Source organism: Falco peregrinus, chromosome 2 (genome assembly GCF_023634155.1).
Source record: "Falco peregrinus isolate bFalPer1 chromosome 2, bFalPer1.pri, whole genome shotgun sequence".
Classification (NCBI taxonomy): domain Eukaryota; kingdom Metazoa; phylum Chordata; class Aves; order Falconiformes; family Falconidae; genus Falco; species Falco peregrinus.
In genome coordinates this window covers 119,057,069-119,074,331 of record NC_073722.1, presented here as the reverse complement: position 1 = coordinate 119,074,331, position 17,263 = coordinate 119,057,069, and the positions used below count along the sequence as shown (strand labels likewise).

At 57.5% G+C, this 17,263-nt stretch overlaps 1 protein-coding gene across 4 annotated transcripts; it reads right to left on the bottom strand.

The window, feature by feature from the left end:
* Window positions 1-404: 404 nt before the first annotated feature.
* FBF1 (Fas binding factor 1) lies at window positions 405-17,064 on the bottom strand. 4 transcript variants are annotated; one of them, XM_055797511.1, is made up of 31 exons: window positions 17,036-17,064; window positions 16,272-16,352; window positions 15,904-15,931; window positions 15,158-15,199; window positions 14,748-14,838; window positions 14,232-14,292; window positions 13,657-13,707; window positions 13,184-13,328; window positions 12,567-12,647; window positions 11,693-11,812; window positions 10,680-10,833; window positions 10,316-10,449; window positions 9,771-9,873; window positions 9,222-9,617; window positions 8,491-8,568; window positions 8,100-8,194; window positions 7,330-7,388; window positions 6,510-6,554; window positions 6,284-6,418; window positions 5,981-6,081; window positions 5,357-5,563; window positions 4,724-4,831; window positions 4,305-4,444; window positions 3,897-4,015; window positions 3,645-3,767; window positions 3,104-3,289; window positions 2,167-2,343; window positions 1,862-1,999; window positions 1,628-1,760; window positions 1,154-1,272; window positions 405-590 (listed from the first exon to the last, which is right to left on the bottom strand). In XM_055797511.1, exons 2-31 carry the CDS (start codon window positions 16,272-16,274, stop codon window positions 507-509), a joined length of 3,456 nt encoding a protein of 1,151 aa, XP_055653486.1. In that variant the 5' UTR covers window positions 16,275-16,352; window positions 17,036-17,064; the 3' UTR covers window positions 405-506. The 4 variants fall into 4 exon arrangements, with proteins under 4 accessions (XP_055653486.1, XP_055653485.1, XP_055653487.1 ...); XM_055797510.1 differs by lacking the exon at window positions 17,036-17,064 and adding an exon at window positions 16,807-16,920; XM_055797512.1 differs by lacking the exon at window positions 17,036-17,064 and adding an exon at window positions 16,807-16,920 and having other exon boundaries at window positions 9,222-9,614.
* Between the last annotated feature and the right edge of the window lie 199 nt (window positions 17,065-17,263).

Sequence of the window (17,263 nt, the reverse complement as noted above, 5' to 3'; positions counted from 1 at the left end):
GGACAGGTGGAGCCCAGCACGACAGCCAGCTTTCTTCAGAAAAAGTCCCAAAAAGGAAAAGCTGGAGTTGCCTGTAAGCTGTGAAACACTCTGGATGCTGGGGAACATCAGCACAACGCCAGGGCTGCGCTGTGACAGCTCTGCCTTGCCTGGCCTTGCAGCTTGGCCAAACCCCCACGAGTCCCTGATGCCACAGCCCAGTGGCAGGCAGCTGCCTGTCCAGGAGCCAGCGGTGTGGCAACCAAACCCACCCCCACGATGGCCACTGCCTCCCAGCAGTGCCTGCCAGGCGGCCAGGGACACTCGCCCTGAGGGATGGAGGCCAGACAAACTGTGGCTTCACAGCCCAGGGATGGATTTCACGCTCTGAACACTCCGAGGTTGCTTTTAAAGAGGACACTTCCTCAGCAGAGAACTGGGATTATTTATTGTTTGTTTTCCTCCACAGCAGCCTCCTGCGTGGACAGGCACAGCCATCCCTTGGGGTGCGTGGGGATGCCACCTCCTCAGCCTGACAGAGATGAAGTGTTGTAGGTTGCTTTCTTCAGGGTGTCCAGGAAGAACTGCTCCTTCTCTAAGAAATCATGGTCCTAAGAGAGGGATAGATGGCACGGATATCAGAGTGCCACAGAAATGGGGTCACAGGCCAGGGTGCTGCTCACGAGTGATGGGAGTATCCCAAACCCTCCTCCATGCAGCGAGCAGCGGGCAGGTACCCATCTGTGGTAGCCCCCGGGGTGTACGGGCTCCCCACAGAGCCCATAACCTCACACTGAGTGAGACCCACAGAGGAAGCCTCAAAGAGCATCCCTGCCTGGGGAAGGACCCAGCAGGGAAGCAGGGGGCTGAGGATGGGGACATCATGAAGCCAGAGCCCAGCAGAGCTGGCTTCTGCCACCCAGGGATGGGGCAATGCCATCAAGCCAAGGATGTTATCAATCAGCCTGAAACAAGCCGTGAGGACGCACCAACCCTTGCTGCTGGTATCACTCTTCTAGGTGCCCACGGCTTCTGCGAGCCCACCCAGCCCAGCAGCTCAGCAATGATCTCACACCCACCCTGTGGCTGTCAGGCTCAACCCAGGCTTCACCCAGCCCTGCTCCCACCCAGCTGGTTTGAAGCCCTTTCCAGCCCTGGTTTCCCACCACCTCACCTGCTGGGCCCTGTGCTTCAGCAGCAACAATGTGGCGTAGAGCTCGGTGGGGCCAGCCCCAGTGTCCCTGCTACCCCCTGGGCTATGCCAAGGGAGCGCGCTGGTGGGAAGTGGAAAACCTGGAACAAGAGCCCAACCGTGTGGTACCGCTGCCGTTAGAGGAACAGCAGACGGACAAGTGTCCCTTTTTTTGCTGCCTGCATGTCCCTGCAGCAGGGTCCTCCCCAACCTCCCACTGCAAACGGCCTTTAATCCACCTGCCTCTCCCTTCCTGCCCCCTCTACCCCCTCCTGGCACTGCCCTGGCTCAGAGGTCTCTGCTGAGCTCCTTCAGAGGATGAGGAGGCCAACTCACATCTGAGCGTGTGATGAGCCCCCAGGAACATCCCAAGCCTCCTGAGAAGTGGAATACAAGTGCAACTGGCCCCCAGCATGTCCGTCCCCCCCTCCCCCAGCAGCGTGCAGGAAGCCTTACACGGTGTGCTGGAGAGGCCTTTCCTAGGGGCACTGAGGCCCTGGTTTGTGTTCAGCAGCATCGCAGAGTTGGTGGGCAGTTCCTCACGTATCTGTTCGAGCTGTCTCCTCTGGCGAGCCATGCTCAGCCGCTCCTGCCCCATCCCCGGGAGAAAGAGAGAGAAACTGTTGGCAAAGGTTCAGGCCCTTGGCACAGCGGCCCCAGGCCAAGAAGGAAAGGCAAGGGAGTATTTGCCTCGTGAAGACGCTGTTCCTGCTGCTTCAGCTGCTCCAGCTGCTGCTCCATGACCTGCAGCCTCCTCTGGTGCTCCGACTCTATCCTGCACGCCTCTTGCAGGGCTTGCTCCCCTTCCTTGTACTTCTGGGATGAGAGCTGCAAGGCAGAGCAGCTGAGAAGGCTGGGGACAGGGACCCTCGCTGCCCTGGGGCAGGGCTCCTTTGTGCACCCCCTGTTCCCCTCCCAGGACAGCGTTGGGATTCACCACTCAGGGAGGGATGTGAAACCCCAGCTGTGAATTGCAGCGCAGATGCTCCACTTACCTTGGTCGTGCTTTTAATCTCCTCCTCCTGCTGCTGGATGCGCAGTGTGGCCCTGTTCACCTTCTCCTTCTCCAGCCTCAGCTCCTGCCAGGACTTGTCCAGCAGCTCCCTGTCCCTCACCAGCTGCTCCTCCTTGGTTTTCAGCTCATGGCTCCAGATCTTCAGCTCTGCCTGCTCCTGGGATGGGCATGGGGAAAATCAATGCACTACCTGCCCTATCCTGGACACTATCTCATGTCCCCCCAAGTGATGGGAGAGATCTGCCCCTGTTTTCCTTCTTGTGTTTGCCAGTTTGGGGTGCAGAGCAACACCACCAGGTACCCAACCAATGCTCTCATCCACCCACCCTTGGGCACCAGGGTTGGCAGAGCTGGGATTGTACAGGCGCGCACACACACACACACTCCTTCCCCAGAAAGGACGGAGCCCCTTACCCATGCTACACACTCTAAAACATGCTCAAGGCTTGGCAGTTTGTCAGCAGTGGAAATACCCAGCCTGAATGGTTATTTTCCACCCTGGTAGCCCTCAGAAATGCAGCTCTGCCACAGTCTGTGCCACATATCTCCTCTGGACAGCTCCAGGGGGGAGAACTGGCTCCAAACATGTCCCCATGGCATGGGGAGGTTCTGTTTAACCGACCATGGGGGTTTCCTCTCACCAGACTTACAATGGAGGCGGCTGTGCCTGGTCTGGCTGCCCAAACTCCTCACAGGCAAAGGGGAGAGACAGAGGTGACTGATGCTTCAGTCAACATCTAAAACAGGCTGGTGGAGGCTGCTCCTGGAACAGCCCGATTCTCACCACCGCAGTGGTGTCTCTTAAAACTTGTTTTAAACACCTGAAGGCAGGGCTGAACATCTCCCCGGTGGGCAGGACCCATCCGTGAGCTGCCAGGTGGTGCTGGAGGCCATGGAAAGGGGCTCTACTGTGGTACCTTGGCCAGGCTCATGATGGTGCCCTCTCTCTGTGAGTCCATCTTCAGGGCTTGGTCCATGTTGCGCTCCATCTGCTCCTTCCTCAGCTGCTGCTGGGTGTGAAATTCAGCCCACTCGGCTGCCAGCTTCCGTCGCTCCTCCGAGCACTTCTGCATCACGGACTTCTGCTCTTCCAGCAGAGCACTCTGGGGAGCGTTGCCAGAGAGGGAGAGAAGAAGCACTAAGTCCCATTCGCCACAGGATTTTTCTCCTTTAACCCATCTCTGCCGTGCAACATCTAGGGGCTGGTTCAAGCCCATGGTGCCTGGTGTGAACCCTGCACGCAGAGCTCTGGTCCCATGTTCCTCAAGAACCAGCACGTGCCATGCGCACACACCGCGGCCTCCTGCATCCGTGAGCCAGAGGGCTGGCCTGACTGCGATTCACCCTGTGTGAGGCTGAGGAGGCAGAGAGCTGCAGAAGGATGCTGCAGCCCAGCACCCAGCTCTTGCCTCCACCACACAATGCAGTGCAGCCCTGGAGATGTCTGCCCCACCTCACCTTTGCCCTCTCCAGCTCTGCTCGCTCCATGGACAGCTGCTGGGTCATGACTCGCCGCTGCTCCTCCAGTGAGTGCTGCAGTGATTCCACTTTGGATTGCTCTGCCGTTGCCCTCCATCGCTCCTGCGTTCAGACACAGAGGAGACAGATGCTATTCACAACCTCCAGGCCAGGAACCTCCAGTTGGTGAGACACGTACCCCATACCCAGACAGGAGGGCCGACCCGGGCAGAGGACACAGTGTGGGCTCACCTGCTCCAGCAGCCGAGTCTGCTCACTCAGCCTGGCCTCCATTTTAGCGATCACCTCCTGGAGTCGGCTCCGCTCCTCCTCCATGTCCCTCTGCTGCTGCGATAGCCTGTCCTGGAGCACTTGGGGAGAGGCACGAGCAGCATGAGGCGGGAAGTTCTTCCCTTCTATCCACACCATGTTCACAGAAAAACTGTGTGTGTTTGTGCTCATCACCCTTGGCACATCCCCAGGACACTGCTTTGTAAAGGGAAGACCCCGAGATGTCCAGTGACCAAGGCAGGCAAGGCTTTGCCAGCCTCAGCTCCCAGCCTCTGGTTGACTCAGAGCAACTTCTCCTTGTTTTCTGGGTACCCCCAGCTCCGGTGGAGACCCTGCAGCCGTTGCGGCACAGAGGAACGGCAGACATACCCTTGAGCTGCTCGTCCCGCTGCCGTACCCCCATGGCCAGCTCCTGGGAGGTGGTATGGTGTGTGGCCTCCACCTTTCGCGAGAGGTCATGCAAGTTGCTGGAGAACTTCTCCATCTGCTCGATGATGCCATTCAGAGACCTGCAGAGAGAAGCGAGGGGAGGGTCACCCCTGTGGGACACACTTCATCTCACCGCAATGGAGAGGGGGATATTTGGTGGCCCAAAGGCTGGGCAGCCCTGCCCTGAACCTCTCTGGGTCACAGCAGAGCAGTAGGAAGATGCAGCTCCTGCTTACGGGGGGCACTGACGGGTATTACACAGCTCAGGGATGGCCCCTGTTGCCATGGTCCAAGCCTGGTTCGTGTAGGACAGGGAATGCTGTGGCCAGGGACCAATGTGGGAACACAACTGTCAGTACCTGGTGTACGATGTGGCGCTGGTCACTGCATCGATCTCCTGGTCTTTCAGCCGCTTCAGCCGCTGCAGCTGCTCTTCGTGGTCTTTGCGCATCTCCTGGACAGACACCCTGCGGGACACGGGGAAGGAGCCTGCCACAGGCTGGCACAAACCAGTGCTCCCCATGATGGGCACTGTGGGAGAGGCTTGGTTGTGGGGCTGAGAATCAGGTGCCAGGAGCTGAGCTGGCATGGGGGTCTGTCCTGGGGCATTCCACCGACAGGCATCCACATTTGGGATGGGCCCAATTTTGGGGTTATGAGCTCCTCTACCAAAAACTGATTTGTCATTGACCCAAACTATGTGGACATCAGTGACTCACTGACCCGAATAAAAGGGATTTGGGGGAAGATAAAACATTGGGTTCAGCGTCTTTCAAAATACAATGCATTCACTCTGAAACCACGTCTCCAGTCAGATCTCCCTGTGTCCACCTACAAAGCAAATCCCCATTCCAAAAGGCACCAAGCTGCCCACAACCCAGTGCTTCTGGAGTCTGGTTTCTCCTTTCACCATGTCCCCAAACCACTCCCTGGTTCCTTCGCTGAGACTGTGGGTACCAGCCACACGTGTGTGCCACTCGTGCCACTCTCACCTCTGCAGCTCTTGCAGACGCTCCATCTCCAGCTTGTTCTGCTGCTCCAGCGTGGCCAGGCGCTGCTGGTGCTGCACCAGCAGCTCTGCCCGTGCCCGCTCCGCATCCTGGCTCTGCAGCAGGAGCTGAGCCATCAGCTGCTCCTTCTCCAGCCGCAGCCTCTCCTCCCGCTGCCCGTAGGTGTCCTCCACCACCTTCACCTGGTTCCTGCCCCGAGAGGTCACAGCCAGGAAGAAGCGTTGCTTCCACAGCAATACCCAGCACTCCCCCCCCCGCCAGAGCGCACACAGGGGTTTGGGAGCAGATCAGTGTTGCTGTGTGCATGGCGAAACACGCAGACCTGAGCCCTGAACCCTCCTGCTACTGCCCAGTGTGCTGCCTGGTTGGGGGTGCGCTGGCAATGGGACCAGCCCCTCCTCCTTGTCACCCAGGGGACAGTGGTGGTGAGAGTGGACTCCCATGTTGGCTCACCTGTGGGGCTGCTCTCTGCCCCCACCATGTCCACATCGACATGGCTCTGTGCCCACCTGCCCCAGGGGCGGATTTGGGAAGCATCCCAGCACTCCCACCCCAGGAGAGACAGAGCTGTAGGCAAGGAGGGAAGCACAGGTGAGAGGCTGGTACCTGTGGGTGCTCTCAAGGAGATTCAGCTCCTCCTGGTGCCGCTGCTGGAGATTTTCCAGCAACAGTTTGCGCTGTGTCCGCTCCAGCTCCAGCATTCGGACCTGCCAGGCACCCGGAGAGAAAGTCCTTCTGCTGCCCTGGGGACAGAACTCCCACAGCAGCACTTGGTGGCCATAGGCATCTCTGGACAGGGAGGTTTCACCTCTCTCCCCCGTCACCCTGATGCTATTGGGACAGGATATGGCTCCTTCTCCTCCCTCTGGGTCACCCGTGGTCCCCCATTCAGCAGGCAATGGGGCTCACCTGGCTCTCCAGCTCTGCCACACGGGCCTGGGCGCTCAGCAGTGCTGCCTGGCAGCCTGATGCATCCTCATGGAGCTGGGCTGCGGGAGCCCCCTGCCTCGTCTCATGCTGCAAGCCCGGGGCCGAGAACTCTGCCTACAAGGATGGAGAGAGAAGATTGAGGCCCTTCAGGATCAGTGGCTTTGTGGTGCGGCCATCAGCCTCCAAAAGAAGGCACCTGCCTTACCTGCAGCTGCGGGGGAGCCTGGACATGTGCCCTGGGTGCAGGAACCTGCGGAGACACAGGGATGCTCTCAGGGAGGTAAAGCCCTGGGGAGAACATTTCCTCCTAGCCTGGAAATGGCGATCCATCTCCAGCCTACTGCAGTACCACCCCCACCCCCTCCCCAGCCCAATCCCAGTGCTGGCGTGGGTCCCTTCTCCCCAGGTGACACTCGGCAGCCCCCACCCCAGACACAAGCATGCTGCGCTCTTCCTTCTCTGGGGGCAGAATCAAGGCTGAGACCACAAGCCCTCTGGGAGACAACATGTGTCCCACCACCAGGGCAGGGCGAGGAGGCCCAGCTGGATGAGGAGAGGCTTCAAAGACCAAGCAAGAGCTGCCTTCTCTGTGAAAGGCTTCAATTCTCCTTCAGTTGTCTAGAAATAATCTCAGAGCATCTTCAACACTATACTGGGGAAAATCAACTGAAGAAAAAGTCCTTTATCACCTGGAGCCTCTGTTGTCTAGTTAATATAATATATATATATATGCCTGGGGAACTGTGTAAATGCTGCTCGGGCCATGCAGGGCTATAAACACACATGATTTACAAAGCATCCATAGCACCCATGCTTTGGCCTGATAAACGCAACTTGTGGCACCTCGGGGAGCTCCAAACTCTTTGCCTCCATGAACACGGCTTCCCAGAGATGCAAAGTGGGGCACATCCTTCCTCAGGCTGAGGGAGCACGGACCGAGTGGGATGGCGGCGAGTCGGCAGCGGAAGGCTCGCGATCGCTGCCCTGATCCTGCACCACTCGGGGCACGGACCCAGCACACCTACCTGAGTGAGCAGGGCAGGGCCTGGCGCCTCCTGCTTTCCTGGGAATGAGCCTGTAGAGGCTGAAAATTGGACAAGTCCATGATTTGAATATAGCAATGGGAACCATTCCCTCCCAGCAGGATGAGGGCCTGGGTCTCCTGGGCACAGCGATGAGGGTCGCGCTCCGCTCTGGGAGCTGGCAATGGGGGCAGAGGGTCAGACAGGCTTGTCCGTGTCTGCATCCCCACTCCACACACAACGGTGGGACTCTGCTCTGCAGAGTAAATCAGGGGACAAAGCACAGCTCCTCCTCCATCTCCATCACCTAGGGAGGAGACTGGGTCCCCTAAGCCACTTTCAGCGGCCTCTGAACCGGTGCACAGCCACAGCCCAGAGCAGAAGGGGGTCTTTCCAGCACATAGCACTGGTGGGACAAGTGTGGGGGCAGCAAAGGGAAGACAGATGGGGCAGCGTGAACTTATGCACACCCATTGCTCAGGCAAAGCGAGTCCCTCACAGCCTTCTGAAACCCCAAAGGCAGCACTGCGGAGCTCAGTGTGCCCCAGCACACCAGCTGAAATGGGGATGGTGGGATCCTGCAGCTCAGCAACCTGCTCCGACAATGGCTGGTCAAAGCCTGGGCAGCATTCATGTGGCCAAGGGAAGTGCTGTGGTTCCTGCCTTTTTTGGGGGGTTGGTTTTGGTTTTTTTTCAGGGCAGGGAGGCCCTTCTCCGCATACCAAACTGTACAAATCTCTGCTGCCCAAACCGTACAACCACAGGAAACGCACCCAAGGCACCGGCATTTCTGGAGGGATGCCCCTTCGCAGGATCCGATGGTTGAACCGAGGCTTGTTTCGCGGTGCTGAGCCAGGGGACCGGCTGCCTGTGTGGGCACAGAGACACAAGTGACGCACAGCAGTGTCACAGCGCAGGGAGAGGCACGCAGACATTATCCCGCTTGGCATTTTTGTAAGTTTAAAGCTTGGCTGTCGCACTGTGATCGAACAGGCAAGAGCCCGACGATCCTTCAGCGCTGCCTTCCTTCCCGGTTACACAGGTCCCAGACCAAAGTGGTCACGGCTGGCTACCAGCCCTCCCCGCTCCCCCACCTACACACGCAGCCGCTTCCCACAGGAATTCTCCCTTGTGGAGGTGTCTGAAAGGTGAAGGAGGCCTCACCTGGAGCCATCTGCACTCGCTGCCTGGTCCTGCGGGACAGCTGCCTGCTGCGATGCTCCTGCGGGGCTGGCTGGCTGGCTGCAAGCAAAAAACATCCCATGGGGGAGAGCCCAGGAGGCAAGGAAAGACAAGATCCTTTCCCTCAACACCAGTTCCTGCCTTGCAGGTGAAAACCTATCCCACTCAGCTGTGGCAGGATTCAACCTGTTGGCTTCAGAGGGAGCAAAGACACCTGAGAACCTCCATCTCTGGAGGAACACCAGTTCCTCCTTGCTGCATCCACCCCCTTCCCCTGGGCAACATGCCCCTGCCCACGACACACACGGCTGCTTCTCTGCAATTCACTTCTGAGTCCCATCCCAATGGCACAAGCCTGAACCCGTCTGTGCCAACTCAGCTGGAGGAGGTGGTTTTCCTGGAACTAGGAGGAATGAAGGGGAAAGAAGGCAGGAATGAGGAGCATGCGTGGAGCTCGTGGGGGTATGCTGATCCAGGACAATCCCACAGGACCTGGGGCAGCACGTGCAATCTCAGCCATGACTAGAAGGAGAGCCCAGAGGTGCGATGGCCCTGCAGGCTGCACCAGTGGGAGAAACCTCTGCGTTATTAACCCAACCCGAGGCAAGAGAGCGCTTAAAATGGATTTCTTAAATCCGAGCAGAGGATTTCTGAGACGTCCTGTTGGAGCAGCTGCACGATGGGAGCCCTGTGGCCACCAACTGTGCTTTTACCTGACAGGAGAGTGGGGATCCAGCCCTCCTTCTGGGGACTCCAAGGGCTTGGCACTTTGCTCCTGAGCCTTCGCCTGTGCTTGGGCTTTCTTGCGAGACAAGGCAGCGCTCAGCCAGTTGTCTTCCTCCAGCGGGTCAGGTTTAGCCAGCACTGCCTCTGCAGCCGGGAGCTGGCTGGTGGGGCCGGGCTGCTGGGCTGTGCCGGGGCTGGGGTAGCTCACTGCAGGACTGGCTTTTGCTGCAGATGTTGGCTTCAAATCCATAAAATCCTCATCTTTCAAGCCCAGCCAGTCACCTCTAGTCCGGCTGCTCCGCACAGGGCTGTGGCTGGCTGAAGGAGGAGATTTGGAGCGGGGTTCTGGTTTTGGTTCGCTGCTGTTCTCGGCTGGAAACCTGCTGCAAGGAGAAGCAGTCACATACGTGCCTGTGAGAGGACCCCGGGGACCCTGCCTGGGGACCCTGCCCGGGGACCCTGCCCGGGGACCCTGCCCGCTCTGCCGCGGGGCCAGCATGGCTGCTGGCTGGAGCTCCACACGCAGAGCACAATACCCCACAGGCTGCCTCCTCGCCAGCTGGCCCTTGGGCATGGAGGCCACCGTCGGCTGGTACGCTCCAAAGACAAAATCCTCCTTGTCCCAGCCGTCTTCCTTCTCTGTTCAGACAAGCAGCTTTGAGTCAGCGCCTAGAGGAGCGGCTGTTTGCAAAGACACCAGCCCTCCTCCTCCTCCCCTGCAATTCCCACTGCGATTGCTGCCTCTAGGAAGACACAGCTGGAAACATCTTCCCTGGAAACCTGCGAGCAACGTGTCTCCTCCACGTGGCTGGGAAAAGTTGCTTTGCTGAGAATCAGTCCATGTCCAAAGGCAAGTGAGTTACAGCTGCTGTGCAAATGCCCCCAGGCTGCCTCGAAGGCAGGGTGCAACACCTTTGCATCAGTCACCTTTGCCCCAGAGCTGACTGGGAGCCCATTAGCCACCCTGCTGACCACTACAGAAAGGGTATTTCCCCTTCAAGGACATTAGAAATCAATCTCGCCCTCCCAAGCCAACGCCATCACCTCTGCAGACCTTCCCAGCATCCCTGGCCACGCTCACCTGGCTGCTTTTGGTACTTCTTATCCAGTTTGAACTCTCTGCGCTCTCCTGTGCCTGGCTGTTCCAGGATTTTGGCCACGGAATTTCGTCCCAGCAACTCATCCAGCTTGGAGCGGGCTGGCCGGAGCACCTCTCTGTTGGTGACACAGTGGCAGATAGGTTTCCCTGGGAGGCAGGGCTGTTTCTTGTCACACAGCCTTGCCAGGGTGCTCTGGCTCTTCTCTGTGAAACGAGGCTGCTCTTGCCCCTTTCTGGGACCCACAGGCAGAAGCTCCAGCATCCCCGTCCCCCCCAGCATGCTGGCACCATCCCAACGCACAAGCCATCCCCTGCTTTACCCTCACTGCCTCTTCATTGCCCTTACTTTTCTGCCTTCTTTCCCTGCTTCTCAGCTCCTTTTGAGCCACTGCCAAGTCCCAGCGCATGCATCAGGTCATCATCGGTATCTTCAAAAGTGAGCTCAGCCCTCCTCTGGACTGGGGCCACGGTGTGCAGGGGCGTCTGGGGTGGAGGTGGCTCTGTGGATGGGATCACACATGGTAAAGGTTTGATCAGGGCTTTTTTTTTTTTTTTTTAAACAGGAGATCAAAGCATCCCTGCCTGCTCTTATCTCTCAGGACCATTTAAAAAAGTAATTTTTAAGATCAGCGAACAGATCTCACAGCAAGTAACACAGCGGCAATGCACTACTGCCTGGTCTGCAGCCATGCATCCACTGATGGGACACTGCTGGGTGCCACTGACACTGGGGTTTCCAGCTCTGGATAACGCCAGGAGCTTCTTTAGCTTTGAAAGTTTCCAGTCAGATAATTCCTGTCCCCTTTTGCCTAAAGTCCCTCTCTACCAACACACCTTAGTCCTTGCCCTAACCCACCAGCTGCTACTTGCATCCAGAGCAGATTTATCAGGGTGAAAGGTGATTTTAGGGGACCCTCAGACCCATTAGCATCCCTGCTGCAGGAACAAGAGGGACAAGTGCCTGTAACACAGCCACAGCTGGATCCCACCCAGAGGTGCCCCAGTTGTGGTGTGGCACGGACCGGTGCTGCTCTCAGACACCCAAATCCTGACCCAGAAAATTTGTTCTCAGTTGGCAATGCGTGCAGAACGGGCTGGATGAGGTCAAAGGTAAGATCAGAGCCTCCATTCCTGGAAAGGAAAGCTCAGCTCCGTAATCTGTGGCGCACTGCAAGTATCAAGCACTTGGTGAGCTGTGGCACAATTAACCCTGTTACCAAGCTGCTCTATAAATTACGTTACTGGTTAATAAGAGGTAGGACTAGGTGGCTTTCAATGTAATCATTTTGGATCTCACACAGACTAATCCATGCTGCTGATTTATGTAATACAAAGGATGCACTGAGCAACCCCACTTACCTTTCTCTTTGCTCTGTTCTGGTTTTTCCTCAGAGCTGTTTTTAGCGCCTGTTGGAGCTGGTTTCTTGGGAGCATCCTGCTCCTCATCAGATAAAAGTCCTGCCAAAGGATCATCTAAATCTGGGAATTACCCAGCAGGTACAGGAAAAGAGAATAACAAAACAAACAAACAAACGCAACGTTATTTAGAAGAAGAGTTCTGCACTACGCCAGCCACTGTTCCCCGCAACGTGCACATGGGGACAGCAGAGTGTATCTGCCCAAAGCCATGAGCGTGGGTCCTGCAGGGACCTGGGATACCCTTGAGTCTCCCTGAACTTCAAACACTCAAAGACTTAGATTTCCGTTCAGTTTTTCCACATTTTCATCCTCCCAGAAGAAAATAACTCAAAAATTTGGGTGCTTTAATGCCTGAACACAGCTTAGGCAAAGAAAAAGGGGAGAAAGGCCACCTAAATCACCTAAAGCCCATTAGTGATTTTAACAGATCCTGATCTTTGTTAAAGCACAGGCTTTGAGAACCAGATTTCAGCTGTGCCGGGAAACCGCTCCCCTGTTCAGAAGCTGGACAGAATCCCCCCTGACACAGGGGCTCCCAAGTGTTACAATCATTAAAAACCAAAGCACATATAAAAATGCAAATGCCCCCAGGAATCACCCCCCAGCCCTGTCCTGGGGAGGGCCTCAAATGCAGAGGTTTTTTTCCCTTTGGTCACCTCTGAAGGATTACATTTGCACTAGCATCATAGGGGTGAAGGACTCCGTATCTTATTAACCAGTCAAGCCTCCAGCTAACAGACGAGGCAAGCTACAGGCAAAGAGCACGGGCAGAGCCCCCAGTGCCCCCCCGCAGCCGCGTGAAGTGAGATCCCACCTTCAAAGTTAAGTTTCTTGTTGTGTCGGGGAGCAGCAGGGGACGAGAGCGCCTTCTTTTCCATCGCAGGCACTTTCTCTCCTAGAAAGAGAGGCCACGGCTCTCAGAGACAAGGTACTGCAGAAATGCCCCTCTCCCACCCTAGCTAAGGGTCGCTTTTTGGGTGGCAGCCCCCTAAAAGCACCCGCTGTGATGGACAGACCCCCCCACAGCCCTGCCAGGTGCACATCTCTCCGGAGGGGTCTCCTTGCAAGCAGAGGAGAAAAGGGCCAGGGGAAGACCAGGGCACTTTAGGGACTGGCAGATCTGAAATGTAGCTCCTCTGGCTCTCCTTGCCCCCAGAGCAGGGGGCTCCCCACCAGAAACACTTTGCACCGCCCCAGGGAACAGCCGAGTGGTGTTTGGTGGGAGGTGGCAGCGGCTGCTGGTGTGAGTGACGTCCAGGGATCTCCTAAGGGATAACACATGGCCAGAATAACACTCCCGCAAAAAGCAACCAGGAAAAGCATTTTAGGGAACAAATCCACTTTTTGCTCCGTATCCCAGATAAGGATAGGAAAATATCCCTGCTCGTTTACAATCAGGGTGTGAAAAGAATAGCAGAATCTCCTTTTTACCTTCCTCAGGAGCTACCAGCTTCCCTGTGTTTTTTACTCCTCCTCCCAAGGAGTCACATTTCCCAGGACCTTTCACAGTTGTCTTCCCTGGCCCAGAACTGGGTTTCGGGATTCCCAGGAGATCAGCTTCCATGTCATCCATATCCTGGAAAGCAAGAGGACAAGGATGGGGAGCAGGGTGAGAGCTGCTTCTCCCTTCGGAGGCTGGTGCTGGAGGCCATGGCAGCGCGCTGGGGCGGAGATGGAGGGGACGCATGGAGATGGAGGGGACGCATGGAGATGGAGGGGACGCATGGAGATGGAGGGGACGCATGGAGATGGAGGGGACGCATGGAGATGGAGGGGACGCATGGAGATGGAGGGGACGCATGGAGATGGAGGGGACGCATGGAGATGGAGGGGACGCATGGAGATGGAGGGGACGCATGGAGATGGAGGGGATGCATGGAGATGGAGGGGATTTAAGGACTTGCCTTCAGGGTCTGCAGCACAGCTTGCGGGTCTGTGTCGGAGACACTGGATCCCTGCATGCCAGGGAGGGGAGACATCAGAGGGGAAGAGATTTTTGGAAACTCCTCACCCCTTACCCCATATCCCTTGATATCCATTTTATGAGATGGAAGAATACATGCCCAGCTCCTCCTGGTGACCTCCTCTCTGGAAACCCCCTGTGCCCCCAATTCCTTTGCTGAGATCCTGCTGCCTCTAGGAGAAGCATCAGGAAAACCCAAGGCCATTGCTCTGGGTGAAGGTCCTTCCTACAACACTTTACCCAAAGTGCACCCAGGAAGGCTGGGCTGCAGCAGCACGTGCCCCCCAGCTTTGCTCCATCTCACCCAAGGCACCAGGAAGCCCTTCTTCCACCACCACCCCCGCCCTGTCCCCACCCCACTGGGATGCTGGAGAGGGGTTACCTCTTCAGCCAGACATCACAGCTCATCGCTGACACCCCACTGCTGACCTGGCCGGGGTGATACCGCCGCAACCTTGGCCCGGCTCAGCCCCAGCCCTCGGGACTCCCAGGCTCTTTCCTGAACCTTGGACTCACCTCTGCAGAATTTATGTCCTTCGCAGGGAGTCTGTCGAAGAAATCATCTTCTAAAATGGACCTATGACACAAGCCCGGGGGTTAGCAGCACCACACGTGAGCTCGGCCAGTGTGTCCAGGGACAGCCAAGCCAGGCCAGGCAGCGGGAGGCAGAGGAGACCACACGGGGCTGCCACACCAGCCGCATCGTACAACGCAGAAAATGAGGCTAAAATAGCACTGGGATAAAGGACAGCAGTGCTGGGACTGCTCTATTTAAGCAACTGTTACAAAGCAGATTTACAGAAGATGTACAAGGCTGGGGGACACCCAACTCTTGCTGGAAAGCTTCGGGCTCTGGGCTCCCAGTTCCCAAAGGCATCGCAGAAGATAACTCGCCTTCCCAGGCAATCACTGCTGGGGCAGGGAGGGAGGTGGAAAAGCCAAGGATGGGGCAGATCAGAAGGATTTGGGGAGGACAAAGAGATCTTCAAGTGAGATCTCTCACAGGAGAGGCTGTGTCTGAAAGGCACTCACTTCTTTCTGGCCTGCAAGCCAGTGTCCTGGGCTCTCCTACTGCTGCCCACAGCTGGCTGGGAAGCTTCGGCAGATTTAAGAGAGGTTTCATCTGGAAACAAGACGGGGAGAGATGAGGATGATGGACACGGGCATATTCCTGACCTAGGCACTCCAAAGGGGGATCTGCTGTCTACCCCGGGGCCACAGAGGCTTTTAATCAGAGGTGAACTTCACTTTGCCTCCCCAAAAGCTGATGTCCAGACTATTCAATGGCCTCTGACTCCGAGAAGCCCTGCTCCCTGCTCCATCCCCTCCTCACAGCTGGAGCCCCCTTGCAAATGGCTGTTGCACCAGCACCTCCTGCTCCCAGGAGGGGAGTAAGAATAGAAGGACGCTGCCCTTTCAGCTGAGAAGAAGGTTCGTTTTACCATCATAGCCCAGGAGGTCACCAAGCACATCATCGATGGAGCCTGAAATGAGACAAATTAAGCTGTAGAGGCAGGTGAGCTCGCCAAGCAGGCATAGGAAAGCTCCCAGTTTCAGTATGGCTTGCTCTTTGGAAATCTGCTAGAATAAAGTTTTGGTCTTAAGCATCATCAGCATAAGGCCTTCCTTGTCAGTCTAGAGAGAACTGCCAGGACCTGATCAGTATTTTGTGGATAAAAAATTTAGCTTCACTTAGCCAGAAATGGGGTATCTTTATCAAATGAACCAGCTGCTTTGTATTCAGTTAGTCACTGGCCACAAGCAGCACTTAACCTGTGAGCTCTCACCCCGCAGGATCTCGAGTCCCTGGGCAACCCCAAAAGCACTGCTTCAGTAGCAGGGGCTGCAAGAGGCCTTCAAACAGTATCCCTCCAAACAGGGATAAGGTGATGGGAAGAACTGAAACAAATGCTTAAATTCTCCCCTGAATTTGGGAAAGCCCACAAGAAAAGAATGTGGGACCTCAATAAACAAATCCGCTTGATGTGAGAGGCAGGTGAAAATCTCTGGTTCAGGAACGACATGATGATGCACTCAACCATCTGCAACTTTCAGACAAGGATCATGAAACACTTCAGTAGCCAGGACTGCCACCTGAGAGTGTCCCCCCGCCCTCTGCCCCAGGCATTCCCAGCAGATCAAAGCACCTACGGACAGCAAAAGGAAAGCCTGCAGCATATGTACGTACCTCTTAAACTTTTCTTGGGTTTTGTAGCCTAGAGAGAAAGAAAAATTCCCTCATTAGAAAATGAGGCAATTCTGTCCTGGACTTTCTCAAAACACACTAAAGCCAGAGGCAGGTTTCTCCAGAGCATCCCATAAACAGCAGCGAGGCCCTCCTCCTGCCCGTGCTGTTTGGGAAATGACAAGTGAAATGCAGAACTACAAAGATATTTCCAACTTCAGAGACACGGGTGAGCACAGCCCCTCCAGACTGCCAGCTGGGCAGGACCCTCCAGCCCTTGGGATCACTTCTGCCTCCAGGCAGAGCTGCCAGAGCATCAGATCCGGATTTCCCAGCCCTGCCTCAGCCCCGTACCACAGGGCCACGCTCACCATCAGCGTCCGTTTACGGATTCTTCTTCCACCTTGCCGGGGGACCCGGCACCACTGGTCACATCCACACCAACCTCCTGCCTGAAGGGAGAGGAGGGTTCCCCGATGTGCCACCACGGCCGGAGGCACCTCTCCCACAGAGATGTCCCTCTCCGGCTCGGGGGGCTGCAGCCTGCCAGGCTGGCTCCGCGCCGCCCCCACCCCCCGAGCCCCTCTCAACAAGGCTCCATTTGAGTCTGAAAAACACCCCCCCCGCTCCCCAAACCGGCTTCGTGCTCCTGCAGCCCGGCGGGGACATCACCCCCCCCCCCCCAGGGAACCACGGAGGGAGAAGGTTCCGGCCGCCCCCGACCCCAGCACAGCCCGGGGGGGTCCCGCTTAGCCCAGAGCCTGCGGAGCAGCCAGGGGCAGAGGGAGGGAAACCCCCCCACCCCCCCCCCCCTTGGGTCCGGGGCACCCGCGGGGACCTGGGACAAGCAAAGCGCTGCTGGAGGCGAGGGGTGCGCGGTCCGGAGGCGCGGAGCCCCCCACCTACCGCTCAACCGCCCCCCGGCGCCGCCTCTGCGCATCCCGTTGCCATGGCGCCCGCTGCCCCCTGACCCCGGCGCCCCGCGCCAGCGCCCGCCAGACCCCGAGCCCGCAGCCCCCCAGGGCCGAGCCCGCAGCCCCCCCGAACCCGCAGCCCCCGAGCCCGCACCCCCCCAGCCCCCCGAGCCCGCACCCGCAGCACGCCGCGCACCCGCCCCGGGAAGGCCGCGGCTCACCCGGCGCGGCACGGCACGGCACGGCACGGCCCCTCCCCCCCCGCGGGACGATGGGATGTGTAGTCCCCGCCGGGCCCCCGGAGCTGGGGGTGCCCCAGGCGCTGCACCCCCCGCAGGAGGGGCTGAGAGGGGCTGCGGTGCCCCCGGCCACCCCCAGGACGTGCCCTGGCACAAATCGGGGCTTTAACGCCCTGGCCTGGTGTTTAATTGTTGTTAATTGGCGCCAAT